The sequence below is a fragment of the Tursiops truncatus genome, chromosome 11 (genome assembly GCF_011762595.2).
Source record: "Tursiops truncatus isolate mTurTru1 chromosome 11, mTurTru1.mat.Y, whole genome shotgun sequence".
NCBI lineage: Eukaryota > Metazoa > Chordata > Mammalia > Artiodactyla > Delphinidae > Tursiops > Tursiops truncatus.
This window is the reverse complement of record NC_047044.1, coordinates 76,101,475-76,125,134: the sequence shown is the minus strand read 5'-3', so window position 1 is coordinate 76,125,134 and position 23,660 is coordinate 76,101,475. Positions and strand designations below refer to the sequence as shown.

The 23,660-nt window shown below is 35.7% G+C and overlaps 1 protein-coding gene across 2 annotated transcripts in view; it reads left to right on the top strand.

Moving 5' to 3' along the window:
- BICD1 (BICD cargo adaptor 1) overlaps positions 1-14,336 on the top strand; it is a 215,099-nt gene extending 200,763 nt beyond the window's left edge. The window contains exons 10-11 of one of the 2 annotated variants that reach the window (XM_033866935.2): positions 4,660-4,735; positions 8,285-14,336. In XM_033866935.2, the coding sequence (XP_033722826.1) occupies positions 4,660-4,735; positions 8,285-8,372 (164 nt within the window). In that variant the 3' untranslated portion in view covers positions 8,373-14,336. Of the gene's footprint in view, positions 1-4,659; positions 4,736-4,857; positions 4,999-8,284 lie in introns of those variants that run through there. The other variant, XM_073788863.1, reaches the window with a different exon arrangement.
- Positions 14,337-23,660: the final 9,324 nt, after the last annotated feature.

Genomic DNA, 23,660 nt, shown 5'->3' with positions numbered 1-23,660 from the left:
ATGTCTCAGATGAGCAGGACTCTGCCACCCCTGTCCAGCTGCCACATCTTATCACTCATGGTTTCCTCTCTGAGCACCTCATTTTTAGAAGGTTATACACAAACTGGAGCATGGTTAGAGAGCAAAGATGTGGGTGTGAGAGGTTGAGATCGTGTCCTGTGAGGAAGAACTTGGATTGTTTGGCCTGAGGAAAACTCAGGGGACAGAAATCGTTTTCATGGGAACGTGTGAAGCACTTGATGGAGTTTATGGTCATGAAGGAAGGAGATGTGGTATGGAAAATAAGACATCACGAAATGGTTAGGATGCATTAGTTCTCAAGTCAGGAAAACCAGGGGCTGGGGCACAGGCCATTCTGTAGAAGACTGTTAGCCACAGAGAGCTGCTGCTCTGCCCTCCTCAGAACATCCAGGCACCAAGGAAGCCACCCCTGCAGCAGCACACTGTCCTCATCAACTCCCTCCACTGCCATCTGAGCCATGTGTGGAGCCCAAAACATAGAAGTGTTCCTGCCCTCCCCCATGAGGCTCTCCCCCCATCCCAATCAGTCACCAGTGGGCCCATGCAGTCACTAAGGCACTGACTTTTAGAAAATGGGCTAGTTTTCTAAATTGCATCGAAAAGTTTAAAAATAGTAGACGCCTGAGGAAAAACCATATGACAAGACTTTCTCTTCCTGCCAATGAAATTCATTAATTTCAGCTAGCTCTTCATAGAAACTGGATATTATCCCCATTCCTGCACCTTTTATCTTGCTTTGTGTTTTTGAGGTGACTAGTTGCCTTCAAATTATGGTCAACTGTCTGATGAAGTTCTTATGTTTCTTTGACAATATGTGTCTGATAGTTTCTAGAGGTAGCTGGCATCAATTCGAGAGACAAACAGAGTAGTGAGTAGAAAATAGGCCTTAGCATTGGAAAAGTTTAACTTTAAATCTTTGCTCTGCCACTTCTTAGCTGGTGATCATGTATTAACTTAATCAGTGAATGTTTGTGGAGACCGTACTGTGATGCCAAGCTCTGTGTTTGTTTTTGGTGGGAGAGATCATGAAAAATGTCAAAGAAAAAACTAGTCTCAGAATACATGAGATTTTAATATAGTCCCATAGATCAAAAATACTTATTTTCCTTATGATAGGAATAGTGCAAATAACAACTCCAGAGTGTTGCTGAGACTTAAAACTATATATAAAGTTCCTAGGAGAAATTACATTACGTTGATTCACCAAATAATTTCCTTCCTTCTTTCTCACCAGATAATTTCCTTCCTTCTTTCTCCCCTTTCCTACCTTCCTTTCTACTGGAGGCCTTTGTTTAGGGAGGAATGTCAAATAAGTTCCTGTGTATACCAGGACATATAGATGTGTTAAACAATAATATCCCTTATTCACCTCTGCCCTTGAGGCACTAACAATCTCTTGAGTTCTGTGACATTTCTCAGGCCTATGGCCTTATAATATAAATGTACAGTGTTATCTAATTCAGTTCTGAGCATTTCAAGTAAACACTTTAATTTTATAAGATATTTTATTACTATTAGTAGAGGCCATAAAGAGTTTATAGTTGCTAAGAAGTTCTTTTGCTAATTTGCTCATTTGTTTTCTAGGTGTACAACCTAGATGTCACAACCTCCAGGAAGCATTTCCTGACTACTTAGATTAGTGAATTGTTCCTGCTCTGAGATCCCTACATTTCCCTATCATGGGAAGCATTGCAGTGAGGTGTCTTAAAATCTAATTCAGCCCTTGGATCATACAATCCTGGATTCAAATTCCAGCTCCACCTCTTAGTGAACTTTGGCAAGTTACTTAACCTAGGTCCCCCTTTCCTCATTCACAAATTGGGATTAATAAAGCAAGGTTAAAGGAGAGCACACATAGTAAGTGCCTGCACAGTGCCTGGCATATGGTGAGAAGTGAATGAGTGCTCAGTGCTCCCACCACCACATCTCATCATCATCACCATTACCATCATCATCGCCATGACACTTTGTTGAATATGCTTGTCTTTCTCAATTGACCAGGGACCATGTCTTCTGTTTTCCTTTTATCTCTACCACCTCACACAGTTTTAGACACATAATTGGAGTTTAGTAACTTGCTTGCTGAATGGTTGAAACAAATTCTGGTGGCCCCAGATGACAGCAGTGGCTTCTGGTGTTCTGAGATGCCTCCTCCTTAAGTCACATACTTCTCATCTTTTATGCCCTCAAAAGCAATGAGATGAGGCCTAGTTCCTTCAAGAATGAGTCTACCAGAGTAGATCCTACAAAGAACAGGTAAGATCATGTAAAGCCCACAGCATCTCATAGCTGGAAGGGACTTTCTCAATTTCTCAACCCACCCCTTTCATTTTACAAAGTACCTGCTAAATACACATGGGTTAGCCAAGTCCATGACTGGAAGACTGTTGATCACAGAAGAGGAATCTAGAAGACAATTGAGTCAGAGCGATTAGCTATTTTTCAAATTTCTTTTTTTTTTACTCTTTCACCATCTTATCTATGGAATTTGTTTTTATTCTTTAAGGATAACACTTAGCTAAGTACTTATAAATAATAAATGCAAAGTAATAAAATAATTAACCAGAGGTGATATAACTAAAGAGGGAAAAACTGATATTCACTACAAATGTAAGAAATATCCACCACATGTTAAACACTTCATTAAGAGAGTCCATTGTGGTCCTGCTCACCTGTTTTCTAAATTTCATCACAAAGCATATTTCAAATGAACAATAATCTGTGACTACATTAGCAAAAAGAAAAAAAAATCTAATGTGAGAGATGGAAAAGAATTTAGGCCATCTAAAAACTCTAATTACTCTAATTCTGGGGCTTGCCATTCCACAGAGGTCAGAACTTTGCTATAGAACAGCTTTATTTATACCTTCCTCGCAATAGGAAAGACAGGCCAGATTCCCAAGTGTTCACATTCATTTGTATTCGTTGCATTTACTCAAATATAACAGAAGAGGGCAGCACACATCTGGTTAACTTAAACATGTCTGGTGGCCACATCAAAATAGTTGTCTAAATTTGCCCAACAATTCCTAAATTATCCCTTAGCACAGCCGTTGAAAAAGGTGAAAAGAGCATAAAGGAATTCATCCTTTAAGACTCCTGAGTTTCTACAAAAGGGAATCATTGAGCTAATCAAGCTGCAAAATGGAAAAACAAAGACTTAAATAAAAAATAGAAAGTATTCTCCAAAGCTAAGAAAATGGAAATATTTTTTACATTTGAAAGACTTTTACTGAGTATGATAATCTGAACACCAGCTACTCAACGAATCAGATCTTGCTCCTCTTAAAAAACAATAATTAATAAGTTACTCTGCAACAAAGGCCACCTTATAAAAGGGTCTCTGTCTTCAGTGATGTTCTCTTGAATTAACTTAAATCAAGCCTATCTTATATTCTACTTTGCATCGCAGACAACTTTAGTGTGTTTGCAATGTCTTATACAAAAGCATGAGCAATTTTCATGAATTTTGGTATTCTGGAGTTATACAAGCAGGTTTTGTTACAATAGAGAACATGTTGGCTTTAGAACAAGTGATGCTTAGATTCAAGCCTTTGAACATAAATTTCAGTAGAGGCTCATTAATTCGACTTTAAATCCAGAATGTGTGGTAATTTGGCTTAAATATTACATATATAACATATAGGGAAAGAGGTTTGCTAAGCAAATACATAGTCTAAGCAGTTAGCAAGAGGAAATGCTGCAATTATTTAAGAATAATTGAATTTTTAATTTTAACTTTTTTGCAAAATCTTTTTTGCAGAAATATAATGTGTGCATTTCTAACTAGCTTCGCAGGTGATCCTAGTACATCAGCCTGATACCAGTAAACAGACTGCTCTTTGATTATTTTAGAACACCCAGCACATGGTCTTTCTTGGAGTAGATGAGTAACATAACTGATCAGCTAAAGCCTGAACTTTTACTAGCTAGTGCTTTGTCAACCTAGTGTGAGCTATATTGTATGATTTTTTTTTATTGTATGATTTTAAAATGACAAAAATAAAAGTAGATTTCCCATTCAGGTTAGCTTTCTCTGTCAGTTACTGACAATTTAATATATATAAAATAAACATTCTAAGATTTCTAACAATTCTTGCTTTTGATAAATAAAACCTATTTTCAGAAAACTGTAAAGATGATTTCCTTCTCTAATATCCTACTATTAATCATGGAAAAGTTTGTATTGCATGCTTTTCTCTATGTACCTATGGGATTGACAATATGCCGGTGTGTCCGACGATGCGTACCATTTTGGAATAGCAAATCTAACTGCTGAGCAAGTAATTACCATCATGTTCAGGTTCAGAACTTGAAGATCTTTCATTATGTTAATAGATCCCTTATTTTTAGATGTAGCTAAATACCAAATATGAATGGCCACGTATGTCCTAAGGTACTTGAGAACTCTCAGCACTAATTTTGTGTCACTAATTTTTAAATACTGTATTTAATTAAGGAAAAAGCCTTTCTTTTCTATTGGCATCATTCAGGGGAAAAAAAAAAGCTTAATCCAGATGTTTCTGTGTGAATGCACATTCCTCACTAAATCTCTCAGGCAGCTGCTTAAGTTATTGTTACTAACACGTTGCTCTGTTGTCTCTTCGTATACGTGTCTAATTTATCAGTTTCTTATAGATTGTCAGCAGCCTGCTGCCTCCGTACCGCCACAGCGCTCACAACTAGCCGGGGGGCAAGACTGCCCGACTCTCAGGTAAATTCTGATGTCCTCACTCTTCCCACCCAGTTGCACATCAGTTCCATAGACCCCCAAGCTCTCCTTTCCCACATCATGACTGCCTATACATAATTATACTTGCCACATTTTATTTCAATTATGGGCTACACAGACACATACTGGATTCCTGAAGTCCACACATGCCCACTGAAAATGCAAGAGAGCTAGAGTTCATTTTACTGGCCACTGGCACGTAGCCTAAGGCGGCCTTCAGCTCCCCTGTGTGGGTAAATACTTGGTTAGCCCAGCGTTTCATTACCGTCCAAAATATAAAACCTGGAATTGTTTGTCTTTTGTCCTCAGGATGTATTTCCCAGGCAAACAATTAGGAAGGATATAAAGCATATCTGATGTCTGTTCCAAGACAACTTTATGAAAGTGTTTCTGTTTTCTGTCCACTCAGTACCCTCAATGAAACTGAAATTGAAAGGTAGAGAAAACCTTGTAATTGGCATTCAAAAAAAGAATATTTGCAGTGATAGTGCCTTTTATGTAAGATTAACTGAAGAATTTTAAAGGCAGGTCTACATACTCCCTGGATGCTAAACTGGAGAGTTTGCTAAACAATTTCTTTTCCAGTGAAAGCTTTGCAAATCCATTATGAACTTACCTTTATGGTAAATTCCACAGGCGAACTTCCACACATCATCAGAGCACCCCATCAGGACCTAATCATTTTCTTGAAATCCTTCATCTCCAGTTATTTGGCCTCCAGTGGTGTCTAGTTTTTATAGTCTGGTTGTGGCTGTTATAGCCTGCTTGTTGTTCTCTCCTTATTTTAATATAACTGTTGCTCTTCTCCCAGGATAAGGCTTCTGTTGAGTAAGGGCAGGCCCAGACATACTTCCATGTATGTCTGAGGAGTAGATGTCAGTAGCAGGCTGCATGTGGTCATGGGTTAGAGCTGAGAGCTGGGGAGCCGCAAGTGCTCCCTGGAAACACAGCAGCAGCCAAAGCCCCGGTGATGACTTCGTCTCTCAAGTGGTTGTGCAGCCAGCTATTTAAGTGGGACATCAAGTGAGCAGAAGTTATGTGATTAAATAGGCTCCAAGCCAGCATCTTCCAACTGATGTCTCAGCCTGCTGTTCCCACCACTTCCAGCAACAGGTTTTTACTTCAGGAAAGTTCTTCATTAACATACAAATGCCATTAGTAATTTCAGTCATTAAGTAACTGAATATAATTGTAAATGTTCAAACCCATTTCAGTGGGATCCTACGTGTGTAATGTAGAAGGACGTGGGCTCTTAGCCTGCAGTTCGTTCTCCACAAAGTGCCCCCACCCCACCCAGGGCCTGGGGCAGTGCCAGGCGTGCAACAGAAGTTCAGGGAGTGAATGAGCTCTGGAATCACATTACTGGGTTTGAATCGCGCCTCGCCTCTGACACCTACTAACTGCGTAATCTTGGAAGGTTGCTTTTGCTGGCTAAGATTTCGTTTCCTTACTTGTAAAGTGAGAAAGAGAACGGCTACTGGGAGGATTCAGCAAGGCACAGGCCTGGGCCACAGTGTGCTCTCAATAGCTGTTACTACCACTAACAGTTCTTAGTACCTAACCATTCCTTAAGACAGAAATCTGCTGTCTCTCATAACCTCTCTAATTAGAGAAGGCTACTGTATTAAGTGTTTCAATTAGATAAGAAATGGAAAGGCTAATGAGGAATCTTTTTAAGTTTAATAATTTATTTCACCTTGCTTTTTTTTTGAGAACCAGTTTGACTAAATGATTAGAACTTATTATGATTAAATGATTATGATTATTATGATTAAATTATTTGACTAGAACTTATCAAATACAGTATTTACATTCAAGAAGTGATTCCAGAATCTGTAAACCAAAAATATGCTTCTGTCACACAATATACACAGTGCAATTGTATTTTATGCAAATTAAAAATAGTAATACTATAATATGAAATATTTATAATCTATCACTTTAAGAAATCTGAAATAATAAAAAAAATTTATTTATCATGAAACGACACAATGTGTTGGGCCGAGGTATAACCCATGATTAAGCCATTACTACACACTTCAGCTGGTCAAACAGAAATGCTTGCCTTCCTTTATCAAGAAGAGTATTGAACTCCATGGGTCTTCAAACACTTACGCCTCTTGTACGATGTGACCACCCTGTGCTACTTGCCGTAACTTATGCTGAATAACATGTTTAGTCCCCTAAAAAGAAACTCATTCTAAATCATGCAGATTTAACAGAAAGAAACTCCATTAGGTCTGTGGGAAAGTCTATCTGCTGCTCTATTTCCCGGGCCATCTGACTCTTTCTGGAGGGTGGAGGAAGAATCCTGTCATGCAGTATTTTCTTAGTCCTTGTGTTGAACCTCTAGCTCTCCCATGCTTACCTATCACGTTTTAAAATAGAAAGGAAAAATCATTTTTATCACTGCTTGTCTTAACTAGTGCAGAATAGCATATCTCCATTTAAACTAAATTTATAGCAGTTCAAAGAGTAAGGGAAGTAAGGGTGACCCCAAGCTGAGCAGTATTGTACATAATTATGATTCTGTATTAAAACTCAAGAGATATACATAGTATACCAAAGATAAAAATTGTTTAGTGCTCATTTTTAATGACTTGAATAATAGTGTTAGTTTTTTTAAAATTATGATTAAATTAATAAATAACAATAATAAACCTTGAATAGCTTTCTTACATAACACTCCTGGCAGAAATAATTCTATGGTTTCAAAGTATAAAGGAAAAAAGCAGAGTTTTAGAAAAATGCCAATCTTTTTCAATTAAAAAAAAATACCTATAGTGTGATTTTCCCCCTACTAGTCACATTTTAAGAGGTCTGAACCCAAATCTGTTTTGTAGTATTACTTTAGGAAATTCAATGATTTTGCATCCTTATTCTCCAATACTTTTCAGCAAGACGTTGATGAGCCTGAGCATCTCTGTGTTCATTTAAACTGGAGGCTCTCAGACGTGGTCATTTTCGAAGTCTTCATTATATACTTGCTCTTCTGTCATATTTACACTACCAAGCTAAAGCAGGTAGGGGGAGCCCTTAGAGCAGATCAGACTTCCACAGGCAAATTAGTTCTCTTATTGAATCTACCAGAGAACTGTAGAATCCTCTAAAACCTTGGTCCAGCATGTCCGTGTCCCCAGGAACTTCTTTGAAATGCAGATTCTCAGGTCACACCCCAGACCTATTGAATCAGAATCACTCCCGGTGATTGCTATGCAATCATTAAAGTTCGAAAAGAACTGATCTAAAGAAATCTTGCAACTAACCCAGAGACCTAGGGGAATGAGACTGTGTGAAGAAATTGAAAAGAGTGATTGCTGGGGAGGCGTTCACATACTATTTCCCCAGTGCATTTCATTTTTCTTTTTGCAGGCATTTTTTTGAAAAATCTGCAGTTGTCTTAGCATGCTTTAGATTTAAGCCATTTTCTGTGCAAAATTCCTGTGAAAAGAATGTCTGTTGAACCCTTACAACTGTGTCTAGCCCCTTGTAAATGCATTTCTGGCTGACATGCTTGTTTCTCATTTGCAGTCCTGACATAGCTCTGCCCGATGAGCAGCCACATTCCAGCTCTCAGTGCGCCCCTCTACACTGTCTCTCCAAGCCTCCTTACCCCTAGTCTTCATCTCCCGTGGACGAATACCTGGGGTGAACGTTTTGTAGCCACACACAGGATACTGCCCAAGATCCAGCGCGTGTTTTCTTCTCGGTGGTTAGATGTTTGATTGAATTAATGGCCATCATTTTGCAAGATGAGAGGAAGTTGGGAAGAATAACACAAAGCACAGACTCCGGTGTGATAAAACACTTTATGGTTTCTCTAAGTCACAGATAAACTTCTGCAATCAAATGGCTACAGTTCAGTTAAATCAAAATAAATGAAACAGGAAATATGTATCTCAGATGGCTGGCTTTACCTCGATAGCTTAAGAGAGACCTCAGACAATGTAAAATACATATATTGTAAAATCATCTTTCCTTACACTTCAAATTCAGCTACAGAAGTTGATTCTAATTTTTTGGTCATTGGTATTTACTTTGTACTTTATTTGCCACATGATTTATGTCTATAAAAATCATTTCTATGAGAGATGAACTTCATTTATTTTAAAATACACATAATTTGCTCAATTAAGTATGATTTTAATTTAGTCTGAAATCTGGAATTGGCCAGACTGTGGTCATTTTTCTTGCACAAAGTGATAAATGAGGTGCATCGGAATGTTAACAATAACTGTATTTTGCTGCTACACTGATATTGTTTATGCACTTACTTTCTAATCGGTAGCTCATTGTCTGCTGTTTTTTCTGTTTTGTTTTTTTTTTTAACTAGAATTCTTCACTGGACATTAAGTAAATCTAAAGAAGAGACTATGTTATGATTCATTGACTTATTCAACTTTTGATGGCATCTTTAATTTTTTTTAAATTGCAGACAAGTAGATGCACTGGTGCTGCTCCTTTGTGTGTGTATATGTGTGTGTGATAATGTTAAAGAAGGCTAAATGACGTGAAGGGAAAAAAATGGTGTGTTTATTTAATGACCAGAATTTTTTTTACTTCTCCCCAATTCAGGGTCTACTATGAGTATTTCTTGTTACAAGATATCAAGTATAAATGGGAAAAATATATGCATATGTAAGTTAGCCTTTGGTTAATTAATTTACCCAGAAAGTGTTCAAATTCTGATTAAAATTGTATGTTCTGTTGTTGTTAGGTTTTTTTCATAATGCATCTTCCTTGCCAAAAAAACAACAGGTAATAAACCTTAGCTCACTGTCTACTTTTGACAAACACTCAGGTGCCTACAATCATTATGTTATATTGAGACAATACATGTTCCTAGTTAATTTACAGATTCTGCTGAGTAACTTTTATGACTTAATTTAAGGCAGTGGATTTTCACAGCAAAATTAATTTTGCACATAATCTGACAAACAAGGAAAACAGCTAATTGAGCTGAAAGGTCTAACACTCTTGGGCTCCTTATATCAAGTGCTGCCCACACACCTGCTCCTATCCCTCATTCCTTGTCTAGTCAGGTAGCCTTAACTTGTTTAAAACCATACCGGTTTGACCTTTTCGTGTAATGATATCTGTAACTTCTCTTTAAAACAAAACAATCCTCACTATTAACACAAAAGGTAGTTAACAATGCAGGGCTCTAACAATGGCGATCCAGTAGGAGCCACTCAGCTTACTTAGTGGAAGTGGTGGAACACTAGTAGAGTGGCCCATCAAAGGTGGCAGCCAGTCGGCAAGTCGTAAAGCACAGAGCAGGAGCTCTCATCAATCGTACACCTATTAAGTAGTGGTCACTGTTACCAAAGCAACCAAGGGATTTTGAATTCCTCATATGAGTGCTATTTTCAACAGTGTCATTTATTATGCAACTTGCAGTAGTTGGAAATCTTCACCAAAATAGGGATTCAGGTTAAAATACGGAAAAAGAAACAAAACAAATCTTCATAAAGCCCTGATCATGGCCACCTAAACTTCTGCTCTTTCCACTTGCATTGCCTTGCTATTCTAAACATTTTCTTTATTTTATTGGTGTTGTATCTGCCTGGTACCAGTCTTAGTGAGACTGTGTGGATTTTATTAGAGTTCAGTTAAAGGAAGCTCCCCCACCCCCGTCCCTGCTTTTTCTTTTTCAAGCATCATGTGTTCGGACCTGAGAAGTGGCATAGCTGCTAAGTTGACTTTTAATTAAAAACTGTGCCTGAGGGAAAATATGCCTTTTTAAAAAGTACCTCAGAACATTTTCCTATATTGCCTCATCAGTTTTGTTGGTGGTGCAGGGAATTCAGCAGTGAGTATTGTCTGTGTGTAACTATAGGGCATTTGTGCTCTCTTACGCTATATTTGTGACCAGCTGAAAAGCTGGGTCATAGACAAAACACTTATTTCTTCCAATAAAAAGTTTATCATTAAGTCTATTATATACTAGTTTTATTTCAGTTCATTATATTAACAGAGTGGGAAATGCTTGTTTTGAAATAGTAATTCTATAAAAATGTTAATTTTAGCAAACTTTGCCAGAAAGATATAGAAACTTGGAAATAAATTTCTAATTTTCAGCACAAAACTAGATTGTAGTCCCTAAGCAGTAAGAGAGAGTTCCGTGTATTTATACTGTGGCTTCACTTAGTATAGTTTAAACTGGGCCATATCTATATTTATTTATAGGCATTTAAAATGGACAAATATGTGTAGCATTGATAAAAATCAGTACCTGTAAAGAAACATCAGGATTTAAAAGGAAACTGGAAAACTGAAGAACTAGTGAAAATAAAAAAGAATAAACCTCAATAAGACTAGTTGAAGACAGACTTGGGGAAGAAAAACCAACTATAGAAGTATAATGACAATACTGGCTAATTATTGCAAACACAGTGGGCAAAGATTAAAGATAACTAGCAAGACTTTAAAAAGTAAGCACAATTACCATACTGAAAAGAATAGGATGCAGAAATACTTTACTACTGAGGATTTTTCTTAGTTAAAAAAATAAAATATTTAAAATAAAAAGGAGCAATAAATTGCCTTTGGTCTGGGTGCACAGGGGCATACAGGACCCAGAATTAATCATTCCAATCAACTCATGATTCATCATATCCCTTTTTCATATCCAGTTCTGTTTCAATAAGAGGAATTTGGAGAACTTGGTGAAAATAGAAAGTTATTAAATAATTAAGAAAAGATTTATCAAGATTATACTTTAGCCTAGGGAAGAAGAGGTACAATAGTGATCATCAAGAAAATTTAACAAAGGATAGGTACCAACTATGGCTGCCGTTACGAAGATTAGAATAAAAAAAATGTCTTCGGTCTGAAGGATTTATATTAACTCTTGGAAGGAGACTTTAAACAGTAGGAAATTAATCATCAAAATTGATAATCATAAGGAAGATTTGTTTTTTAAGAATTAAATATTACTGGTGGTCTAGTAAGGATTAAGTTATGTGGCAAGAAATCTTACCATAATGTATTATAATTCTGGGATTCCATAATTCTATGGTTCTTTTATTTAAAATTTAAAAATACATTAAATTTATACTGGTTAGTCATAAAATATTTTATCCCTTGAAAATAGGATAGCAATCTTAATTTTTCCAAGATATTTGGTTAAAAAACAAAACAGCATTGTCAGTATTATTTTTCCTTCCAGCTATTATTTCATAATATCTTTAAAGTTGTCCAGAATGTAGTAATTTTACCATAAAAAGCCTCAATTGTCAGAGTCTAAAAAAACAAACGTCCTCAGGAATACTTCAGAAATAGGTATGCAATCCCTCAGGGGGACAAATTCTTCTCAAATTTTATCTTTTCTTAAAAGGATCTTCAGTCTACAATATTTGCTTTTTCCATGCTTTGAAAAATTTTCCTGTACAGATAGTCTTTCTGTTTCAAACAAGCATGAAACACCAGTCAAATTAATCAACTGTGAATGTGGACATTTCCTGATATTCTGTTTTAAATAAAATCTTTACAATTCTCAATTGGAAATTACAAAATATGAAAAGGAAGAAATGAAATATATTTTCTACTGAGCTAAGAATGGCAAATTTAATGTGTAATTGTTATAATCAATCAGCCAAAAGACATAATCTGTATCTCAGAAAGACACATCATGGGAAACTGATGGATTTCCACCAAGGAACTGTGCTAGTTCAACCCATGATGCCACAAATGTGTTAATATTGTAGATATAAAGTAGGACTAGATTCAAAAGGAACGCTTAGGATAAAGTTCATAATTTAAAAAATTTACCCTCTATGTTTTTTGTTTGTTTATAAACCAGAGTAATTTAAAATAGTCCTTATATTTAAGATTTCAAAAAATTTACAAGAATATGTTTTCATTAAATAGAATACAATTCTTCAAAAAGCTGTTAAATTGAAGATGTGATAGATAACATGATCAGTACTGATATTGACAAGCAATTTTTATTTTAAAATCACTTTCTGTGGACGTACAAGACCAATCTAGCTCCCGAGTGACCTTTTCCATTGTTTGTAATAATGCCCCCAGATGAGTTGTATCTGTAATTTAATTCATCTTTATTTAAATGACAAGTTAACTGCCACAGTCCTTGATACATTGCATTTGTATCCTGATCCTATTATATTTACATCTGAAAGATTTCATCTAGACATCTCTTTTGTCCTTCTTAAAGAATAACTTAAAAAGATATTTAGTATTAAGATATGTTCCCTAATCAAGGATTTTCCAGAAATAATATTCTACTTATGAAGAAGAGGAGCAATTAACTGCCTTTAGTGTAAGGGTGTGAGTGCATAAAAGTATGCCGTGTAAAATGTTTGCATGAGATATTTCACATCATGTAAGCTTTCCCATATTCATAATATGAACACTATAGAAAATCTTATTTCTCTTGTGATCTCTCCATTAGGAATGTAAGGAGATTCTTTCCTATATCTGGTCTCCTTTCCATATTGAAATGCATGGCTCTAATCCCTGGTGTATTTTCATCCTTTTCCTCTAGAGTTATTTGAAATTTGCCCTATTTAAACTGAAGCCTGGATAAACTGCTGAGCCAGATTATTTCTGTGGTTGGAGTTTAATTGCTATAGAACATTGGTTGAGAACATGTTTTTATTTTAACTTCTTTTTCTTTCAAAATTATTCTGTTATGGTCCTCTAATGAAAACACTGAGAAGTAAATCTGATGCTTTCTAGTATGACTGTTTTTCTTTTTAAAAAGTCATTTTAAAACAAATATCAGAGAACTATAAAGAGAAATGGCATCATTTTGTTGACAAATCATTATTCAGTGATAATGGAGATACAGAATGAATCATTTTGTTGTTTGAGTTCAAAGATATGATTGTGCACCAAATCTTAGAGGAAGTAAATGATTTTAACTTATTGTCACAAAGTTTTCAGCTCAATGGTGTGACTGTTAGTCAATTAAACAATTCTTTGAAAATATTTTATGACATTTTTGTAATCTACTCAGTGTTTTTATTTGCATGATTATGCATATGTGATGAACCATACATAATTCTAACACTGTATTTCTTTCCAGTATTAACACTTGTGTAATGTGTGGCCAACCCTGATTTGTACACTGTATGATTATTGTTGTAATGGTCCTGCTATTCTTACATTTAATTGCAATTTTGTTATTATGCCTTTTGGTGTTAAATGATGTGAAGTGTTTCCACCTAATGATAATACCATATGAAAACTTGACTAAAAGACTGACCTAAGACACTCTCTGTTGCTAATTATTTTTTTAAATCCAAATTTCATAGGAAACTTGTTCTCGAAGACAAATACCTTTATTTTAAATCCAAAAAATTATTTTATGAATTTATTTTTGCTTGTCCTTTTAAACTTTTTTTGTTGACAATCCTAAGTGAATGTCTCATGGGAGAATCCATACAGTATGTGCTTGTATTTATATTTGATCATGCACTCAATGGTTGGAAAAGGCACTACAGTGCTAAGAAAATAACCGAGGCCAATACATCAATTCTTTTATCTTGGTTTATGTTACCAACCGCATATGGTGTAATGCATAACTCTTTCCAGTAAATAAACTGGTTATCTTTCATTCATTTCATCTATGGTACCATTTTATCAGTTTGAGCAGTGTGTCTGTATTTTATGTTGATTTGTACTTACAAAAAAAGGAAAAATTTATGAATTTCTATGATTTATATATTTACTCGAAGTGAACGCTTATTCAAACTAAAAACTGAATGCTTCGCTTTGACGTTTCTACACAATCTTATTAAGAAATGTGTGTCAACTTTGCTCATTTTCTCCATTTATCATCACTCCTACTTGTAATCTTTTCTAAAAGGTTGTTTTGGCAGGAGGATACGCTTAGCTGAATTAAATTAGAAATGTACCAACATGAAGGAAATGCCTGTTCTTAAAAAACGGAAACAGTATTTTAATGAAAGAAGAATGAAGCTTGTATGCTTTATTTTGGGAGACAATGCTTTGTCCTCTTTCATATGAAGAAACATCAGAGTCTCAAACCTGAGGAAAGTTAATTGGCTAGCCCCCCTCTTCAGATATGTGCTGTGGCAAATGGGCTGCTTTGGGAGCCACCTGCTCTGACCTGGCTTTATTTCTGGAGGCGGGGAGAGCCAGAATATGGACTTAACGTGAGGTTCCAAGGAGTTGAAACCTCTAATGCAATCCTCGTTTTAATGAATCGAATTAACCCACCATGGGCACTGCAACGGTCCCAGCTAAAGTTGCCTGCTTACCTGTTGAATAAATACAACACTAGAAATAATAGTGTAAACTTCCCTAACAATCTTTTTTTGTCTCTGAAAGCTATTGTTTTTCTTTGATATTATAAGTGTATTTGATCCTTGATCTTCTCATATACAATAAAGCTGATAGCCTGCTATATTCAAAAGCTAGAAAAACTGGATCAGCCTCCAGGAGCATCGTCTCTCGTCTTCCTACATTTTGTAGGCAACTGGGATAGCACTATACAGAGAGCAATGTGGAGGTTTCCTGCAACCCCACTGAGGAGAAGAGGCCAGAATTGATGGGATTTCATGCAAGGGGTTTTCTTAGTTTTTGGTTATACACACATTGACTAGCGCATTGTAGGAACTCAGTACAATTCCTTGGCTCCTTGCCATCTAGCTTTTCTCATAACACATGTGGAATTGTTATGGAACCTAATGTCACCTACTATAATATGAGCAGGCACTAAATGCCAGCTCACTGGGGGAAATGGTCTTTAAATGAAGTGAATGGCTATTCCTATCATTCTTTCCTTGTCAATCTAAAAACCGTATCTCTAATGCTGTATTTGAAGGAGCCTTAATGTGTACAGTGAAATAATCTGAGTCCGTTCTTAAACATTTTATGAATCAACTATCGCTTAAATACCTTAAGAAGAAACTCAGGATAATTCATCTACAACATAACTGTCAAGGAAGATAAATCTCACTGTAAAAAAATATTGCCGGTTTCAAAAGTAAACAAAATGTATAATGTAATTTAAATGTAAAAAGCAATATAAACAAATCATAACTCTAGTGACATCCTGTTAAATAGTAAAGAAATGTTATAACGGTCTACATAATTTGTGAGACTCAGTGCAAAATTAAAATGCAGATCTCCTTGTTCAAAAATTATTAAGAATTTCAAGACAGTGACAGCAGACATTAACAGGGAGTTCTAGGCACAGGGCCCTGTGTGACTGTAGAAGTCCACATGCCCATGAAGCCAGCCTTTTCCCAGAATATGCTGAAATAATGATTCAGAACCACAATACAATGTAGCTATCCAGAACCTGGGCTTTATTTTTAACAGAATGGATTTTCCAGTTTCTGTGCTTGGAAGAAAAAATAATGTGCTTTTGTTCTGGGAAAAAAAATTAATGCTATTACCTCAAAGAGTTATAAATCAATCTTGCAATACTCCCATATTCCAACACAGTCATACTTTTCAACTCAAAACTTCTGAACTCTCACATACGTACCAAGTTGCACAGAGACTATAAAAATCATTAAAAGAAATCTTCAAAACTGTCAGCAGTAGACATTTTAATTAATGTATATTAAAGTAAAACTAATTTAAGAACCCTACTGATACCTTCATCATTTGACTTCCTTTGAAGTTATAAATTATTAATGTCAGTCAAATGTCACAGGAATAGTCACCTCATTTAAAAGATCTATTAGCCCAAGATTAATAAGTGATTCATATCAACTTTTCTTCTAAATAAATCAAAGGGGAAAAATTATTTACCTCATGAAACCTATTGAAACTGAAAATAAGCTACCCTATGTGTAAGAAAGGGAGAAAATAAAATATATGTAATTTTTCCTGTTTTTGATAAAGTAACAGTGGAAACCTATAGAAATGGTTATCTGTAAAAGAGCAAAGCGTTGGTGTAAGGGAACAAGTGGGGAGCCAGATTCCTCAGTAGGTGAGTACGTTTTTATATTGTTTTCCTATTTCAACCATGGAAATATAGTATCTATGCAAAAATGAAAAAGAAAATAGGTGCTCTCAAACTTCTCACAATGAAGTCAGAAATTAAAATTAGCATAAATTCTAGAGAAATAATTGTTCTAAAGCAGGCTATGTCAGAAGAAGTATTTTCAAAAGCATGGAATTTTGTGCAAATTTTAGCTCTGACACTTACTTACCAGCTCTGAGACTTTGGAAATGTACTTAACGTCTTCAAGGCTCAACTGTCTCATTTTTAAAAAGAGGATAAAAATGCTTACCTGGCAAAAAAAAAAAAAAAAAAAAATGCTTACCTGGCAAGGTTATTGCCAAGATCAACATACATGACATCTTCCAAACAGTGTTTAGCCTTTGGTAGCTAATATTATTTCCAATAACACAGTGCATAGGCTACTGGAGTCCCATATGAATGAAATTCATTCATTCACTTATACATGCATTAATTAAGCAAATATTTATTGAGAACGTATCTTGTGCCAGATACTGCTCCAGGAGATTAAGATACAGCAGAACAAAACAAAGGAGGTTCATGCCTTTTTGAAGTTTGTATCATTTATGTAGCATTGATGAGGGAGACATACAAAGCCAGCAAACATAATAAATATGGAAATACCAAAGTATGTTAGTGAATCTGTTATGGAAAAATTAAAAAGTAGAACAGGGAAAAGAGATTGTGCTGGGTTGGAGTGGGGAGAAAGTGAAACAGATTACAATATTAAATGGTGTGGTCAGGTTGGGCCTTATTAAAAAGAAGAATAAATAAGATAAAAATCATTCTGTTTACATCATGATTGCTTCAGTTTTAAAAATTATTAAATTACATAGGTTGAAAAAAAATTACATAGGTTGTTCAAATTTCTAGAAGTTACTATTCTAAAATATCAAACAGCAATGTACATTAAGCAATAGGATTTTCAAAAACTAGTCTTAAAATGTTCTAATAATTTGGAGTAACCATTACAACAATATGCATATATTTTATTTCATGACAATGTTGCTTTAAAATTCCAATATTTATTTTACAAATAGATATGCCTTCTTGAAGCTGTAGGACATGTTCATTTGTGCTTCGCCAATAAAAATTTGAGTCAAATAATTTTATTCATCAGTCTTATTAATAATTGTCAATTCTAATGAACTTATAATTGACCCTATAAATAATCCTTAAAATAACTCAAAGTTGTTTTTCAATATATAGTCAGAGATTAAGCTATTCTTTCTTCTGGTCCTTAATTCCAACTCTCTCCTCCTTGAATGACCCTTTCATCCAAATTTTCTGTAAAATCAAGGGCATCTTTTAAAATATATTCTCACAGACTTCCTTCCTAATACAAAGGTAAGAGGGATAGTATCACATTGCTAAGCTTTGCATCAACTTGCTGCTGAGTGTTGCCATTTTTCTTAGATTTATAGAGATCCAGAATTCAAGTTTGGCTATTTCATTAGAATTGACAGAAAGTAATATATATTTAAAACTCAACCTTCTGTCATGAATAGTTGCCCTAATTCTGGGTTACTGTATTAGAAAATAAAGGCCATATAACTAAATATATTTATGTAATATGGAAAGGATCTCATCAAATTACATGCCTAGATAAGTATGCATACTTAACAAATATCAAGGATGAAAATAAAATCCAACTGATAAAAATATTACCTATTAAAAGTGTTTATTATCTCCTGTGAACTGTCCTTTAATGTCACTTCTTTCTAGCAGATGCAAAAATAAAGCTGACTTGAATTTTGGTATAATCATGATTATGTGATTTTAATTACATACATCAAACCAGTCAAAGGTTATCTTTTATTTTTATTTTTTTTAATTTATTTTTATTTTATTTATTTATTTTTGGCTGCACTGGGTCTTTGTTGCTGTGTGCGGGCTTTCTCTAGTTGTGGAGAGCGGGGGCTACTCTTCGTTGCAGTGCACGGGCTTCTCATTGCGATGGCTTCTCTTGTTGTGGAGCACGGGCTCTAGAGTGCAGGCTCAGTAGTTGTGGCACATGGGCTCAGTAGTTGTGGCACATGGACTCTGTAGTTGTGGCTCACCAGCTCTAGAGCGCAGGCTCAGTAGTTGTGGTGCACAGGCTTAGTTGCTCCACGGCATGTGGGATCTTCCCGGACCAGGGCTCGATCCCATGTCCCCTGCATTGGCAGGCGGATTCTTAACCACTGCACCACCAGGGAAGCCCAAAAGTTGTCTTTTAAAAGTGTGCTTTATCTGGAAAGTGGCTGTTCTTTGGACTGGATGATGGCAGCCTACCATTATTTGTGATATCATTTGATTTCCACATCTAATGATTGATGGCAAAAACAAGATTTTTCTGAAATACTCCTTAGAAACACATTTTTATTGGATGTTGAATATTCCAAAGTCCACATTTGAATATGTCATGCACATTACTATATAATTTCTATATATTTTATATTTTAAAAGATAAGTACCTTACATTTAAAAGATATTTTCTTGTTCAATGTACTTCATTAGAACTTTGAAGGTGAGATCAGATCAGTGAAATGGAGTAACTTCTTGTTTCTTCTACTGTTGAAATTAAAAACTAAATGAGCCCTAATGATGTAACTTCTTCTCACTTTGTGTATGAACATTAAAACTGCAGTTTTCTCTTATAAACAATTTAGTTACTACTAAAAGTTCTTATGGCAGTTAGTAGATGAACATTTATTGACTGCATACTACATGCATCAACAGAACCTCAAAGATTTCTTTAAGATTGCAACTGAGCAAAATTATAACAGCTACCAAACAGTAAAAACTAGAACATGTGCTGAAATAATGGCATTCTCCTGTCATTTGCAACCCTACACTGAACAATACTGATGCTTCTAGAGCAGTCCTATTATTTAGGACATATGACTGCAACATAATATACTTCTTATAATATGTACCAGAATACATCTGATAAAGTTTGAAAACAAGCACAGAAAGCCTACGACTGCATCTATTTTCAGGTGGAAAAATGGCGTTTATGATATTGAACAAATTATTCAAGCACTGATTGTGTTCTTAAATATTCTCTAATCAGCAACGACACAGGGTGATAATTGGCTGGGTAAGTGATGATCATACCAGTGAGGCTGTGGAGGCAGTGTCAGCTTTTTAAGTTCAAGATCCTGTTCACAGCCCAGCCTTGCTCATTATACTTGTCCCTGGCAGAGCTTCTCTTTACTTGGATGGGAGTTTCATCTCTCCCTCACTGCCAGCAAGTTTGGAAAAACCTGCTCAGTTCAGGATAAAAAAAACAAATCAGATTATTTTCCTTCAGATTAGTCATTGATGAGTTTCTGCAAACCCCACTCATTTATTTCCAAAATGTTTATTTCTCTTTTCCTAGGTATAAAAGCAACACATGCTTATTGTAGCAAATTTAGAAGATGTGCAAAAGTAGAAAGAAGACAATAAGTTCACCCATAATCTTATCTCTCAGTGAAAACTGCTGTTAACATTTTGGTGACTTTCCTTGAAATCATACTGAATACCTAATTCTGAATCCTGCAATTTTCTCTGAACATTTTTATGGCGATTTTCCCCCTAAGTTATCAAAAGTTTTCAACTACATTATTATTATTCTATTTATTTAATTATTTATTTGGCTGCACCGTGCGGCATTTGGGATCTCAGTTCCCTGACCAGGGATCGAACCCATGCCCCGTGCAGTGGAAGCACGGAGTCTTAACCACTGGACCACCAGGAAAGTCCTCAACTATATTATTTTTAAGGCTGGCATAATATTCTATGGGATGGATAAATGATACTTTTTAAAAAGAAAATACTGTCCTATTATTGGATATTTAAGTTACTTCCAGACTATTTTAAATAATGATGCCATTAAAATCTTTATACAGAAATTGTCATCTAAATTTCTGACTACTTACAGACCATTCCTTTAGGAGGAATACTGTTAATGGTCATGAATATTTTTCCTTTCAAGCATTTTTCTTCAGTAAATTTCACTGTGTATTTTACTATGTGGAAGTCACTGTGCAAGATGCTACAGAGGATACAAATATGAATTAGATGAATTGCCATCAAGGAGCTTACAATCTAGAAAGGAAAACCAGACAAAGTATATATAACTGTAATACATGGTGGAAAGTGATACATTCCATGAACAAAGGTTTTGATTTGTGCTTTGGAGACTCAAAAATTAGGAGTCTGCTTTCTCACAACGAACTGAAAATCATCCACATGAAAATGTTAATTCCCTGCTTTAAAAATATTTCTGATTGCCCAGTATTCTCATTAAAATGTTATCATATATCTATTTGTGTCTACTTTGAAAAAGGCCTCTATTGGAAGTATCACGTAAATAATATCACTGATTTCAAGTTTATACTTTATCTCTTTCATGGGAAATTTTAGGATGTATTGAATATGGTTATTTTCTATTGTAATGATTCAGAGCTATGTGGGCTACTGCAAATGCCTATAGAGGTGTGAGCCTTGTATTAAAGCAACGGTGTCATTGGAGAAAGATATAAATTTATAATTATAGTTTGGCACTAGTCATATAGCCTGTGTGTGTCACTTTCTATTGACATTGTTATGGCATATACATACATATGCAAAATACAGCAGAGCTTAAGTTATAAGTTTTGATAATATTTTGATCATTTTTCAAAATCAAATGGAACTCTTATATTCTTATTTCCATCTACATCAAAAGTCAACAAACTTTCTCTGTAAAGGACCAGATAGTAAATATTTTCAGATTTGCTGTTCATCTGGTCTCTGTCTAAACTACTCAGCTCTGCTGTTGTAATATAAAAGCAGCCATAAACTGTTGGCTGGGCTTCAATGAAACTTTATTTTTGGACATAGAAATTAGTGTTTTACATAATTTCTATATATTATGAAATATTCTTCTTTTGATTTTTCCCCAACCGTTAAAAAAATTAAAACCTATTGTTAAGGGACATCCCTGACAGTCCAGTGGTTAAGACTCTGCGCTTCCACAGCACGGGGTGTGGGTTCGATCCCTGGTGGGGGAACTAAGATCCTACAGGTTGCGCAGTTGGGCCAAAAAAAAAACTACAAAAAAAAAAAACATTGTTAGTTCATGGGCCATACTAAAATAACAGGCTGTGGGCTGGGTTTGGCCCACAGGTCACAGTTCACTGACCTCTTATCTAGATGATATCATTCAAAAACAACAAATGTGGAACTATTACAACATTCCTAATCGGCTATATTCCAATATAAAATAAAAAGTTTAAAAACAACAACAACAAAAAAGAGATATGCATAAATCCTGAAATAAAAGCTTTCCAAGCAATAATAATAAAAACATTAAATATACGGTTTTGCAATGTTACAACATCAAGTGCTTTTTTTTTTGGCTGCTCGCCATGTGGCATGTGGGATCTTAGTTCCCAGAGCAGGGGTCGAACCCATGCCCCCTGCACTAGTCTTGGGGTCTTCCCTGATGGCACAGTGGTTGAGACTCTGCCTGCCAATGCAGGGGACACAGGTTTGATCCCTGGTCCGAGAAGATCCTGCATGTCGCGGAGCAGCTAACCCAATGCACCAAAACTACTGAAACCCATGCAATCTAGGGCCCATGTGCTGCAACTACTGAGTCTGCATGCTACAACTATGGAAGCCCGTGCACCTAGAGCCCGTGCTCCGCAACAAGAGAAGCCACCTCAATGAGAAGCCTGTGCACCACAACGAAGAGTAGCCCCTGCTCGCTGCAGCTAGATGAAGCCCACATGCAGCAATGAAGACCCAACACAGCCAAAAATAAACAACAACAAAAATTAAATAAAATGGTTAATTAAGGGAAAAAAAAGGAGAAGCAAGAAGAACTACAACTCTGCAGCCTATGGAAGGAAAATCGCATTCACAGAGAGATAGACAAAATGAAAAGACAGAGAACTTTGTACCAGATGAAGGAACAAGATAAAACCCCAGAAAAACAACTAAGTGAAGTGGAGGTAGGCAACCTTCCAGAAAAAGAATTCAGAATAATGATAGTGAAGATGATCCAGGACCTCGGAAAAAGAATGGAGGCAAAGATCAAGAAGATGCAAGAAATATTTAACAAAGACCAAGAAGAATTAAAGAACAAAGACCTAGAAGGATTAAAGAACTAACAAACAGAGATGAACAAGGCAATAACTGAAATGAAACATACACTAGAAAGAATCAATAGCAGAATAACTGAGGCAGAAGAACGGATAAGTGACTTGGAAGACAGAATGATGGAATTCACAGCTGCAGAAGAGAATAAAGAAAAAAGAATGAAAAAACAAATGAAGACAGCCTAAGAGACCTCTGGGACAACATTAAACGCACAACATTCGCATTATATGGGTCCCAGAAGGAGAAGAGAGAGAGAAAGGACCAGAGGAAATATGTGAAGAGGTAATAGTCAAAACATTCCCTAACATGGGAAAGGAAATAACCACCCAAGTCCAGGAAGCGCAGCCAGTCCCATACAGGATAAACCCAAGGAGAAACACGCCAAGACACATAGTAATCAAATTGGCAAAAATTAAAGACAAAGAAAAATTATTGAAAGCAGCAAGGGAAAAATGACAAATAACATACCAGGGAACTCCCATAAGGTTAACAGCTGATTTCTCAGCAGAAACTCTACAAGCCAGAAGGGAGAGACATGATATACTTAAAGTGATGAAAGGGAAGAACTTACAACCAAGATTACTCTAACCGGCAAGGATCTCATTCAGATTTGATGGAGAAATCAAAAGTTTTACAGACAAGCAAAAGCTAAGAGAATTCAGCACCACCAAACCAGCTCTACAACAAATGCTAAAGGAACTTCTCTAAGTGGGAAACATAAGAGAAGAAAAGGACCTACAAAAACAAACCCAAAACAATTAAGAAAATGGTAATAGGAACATACATATCAATAATTACCTTAAACGGGGCTTCCCTGGTGGCGCA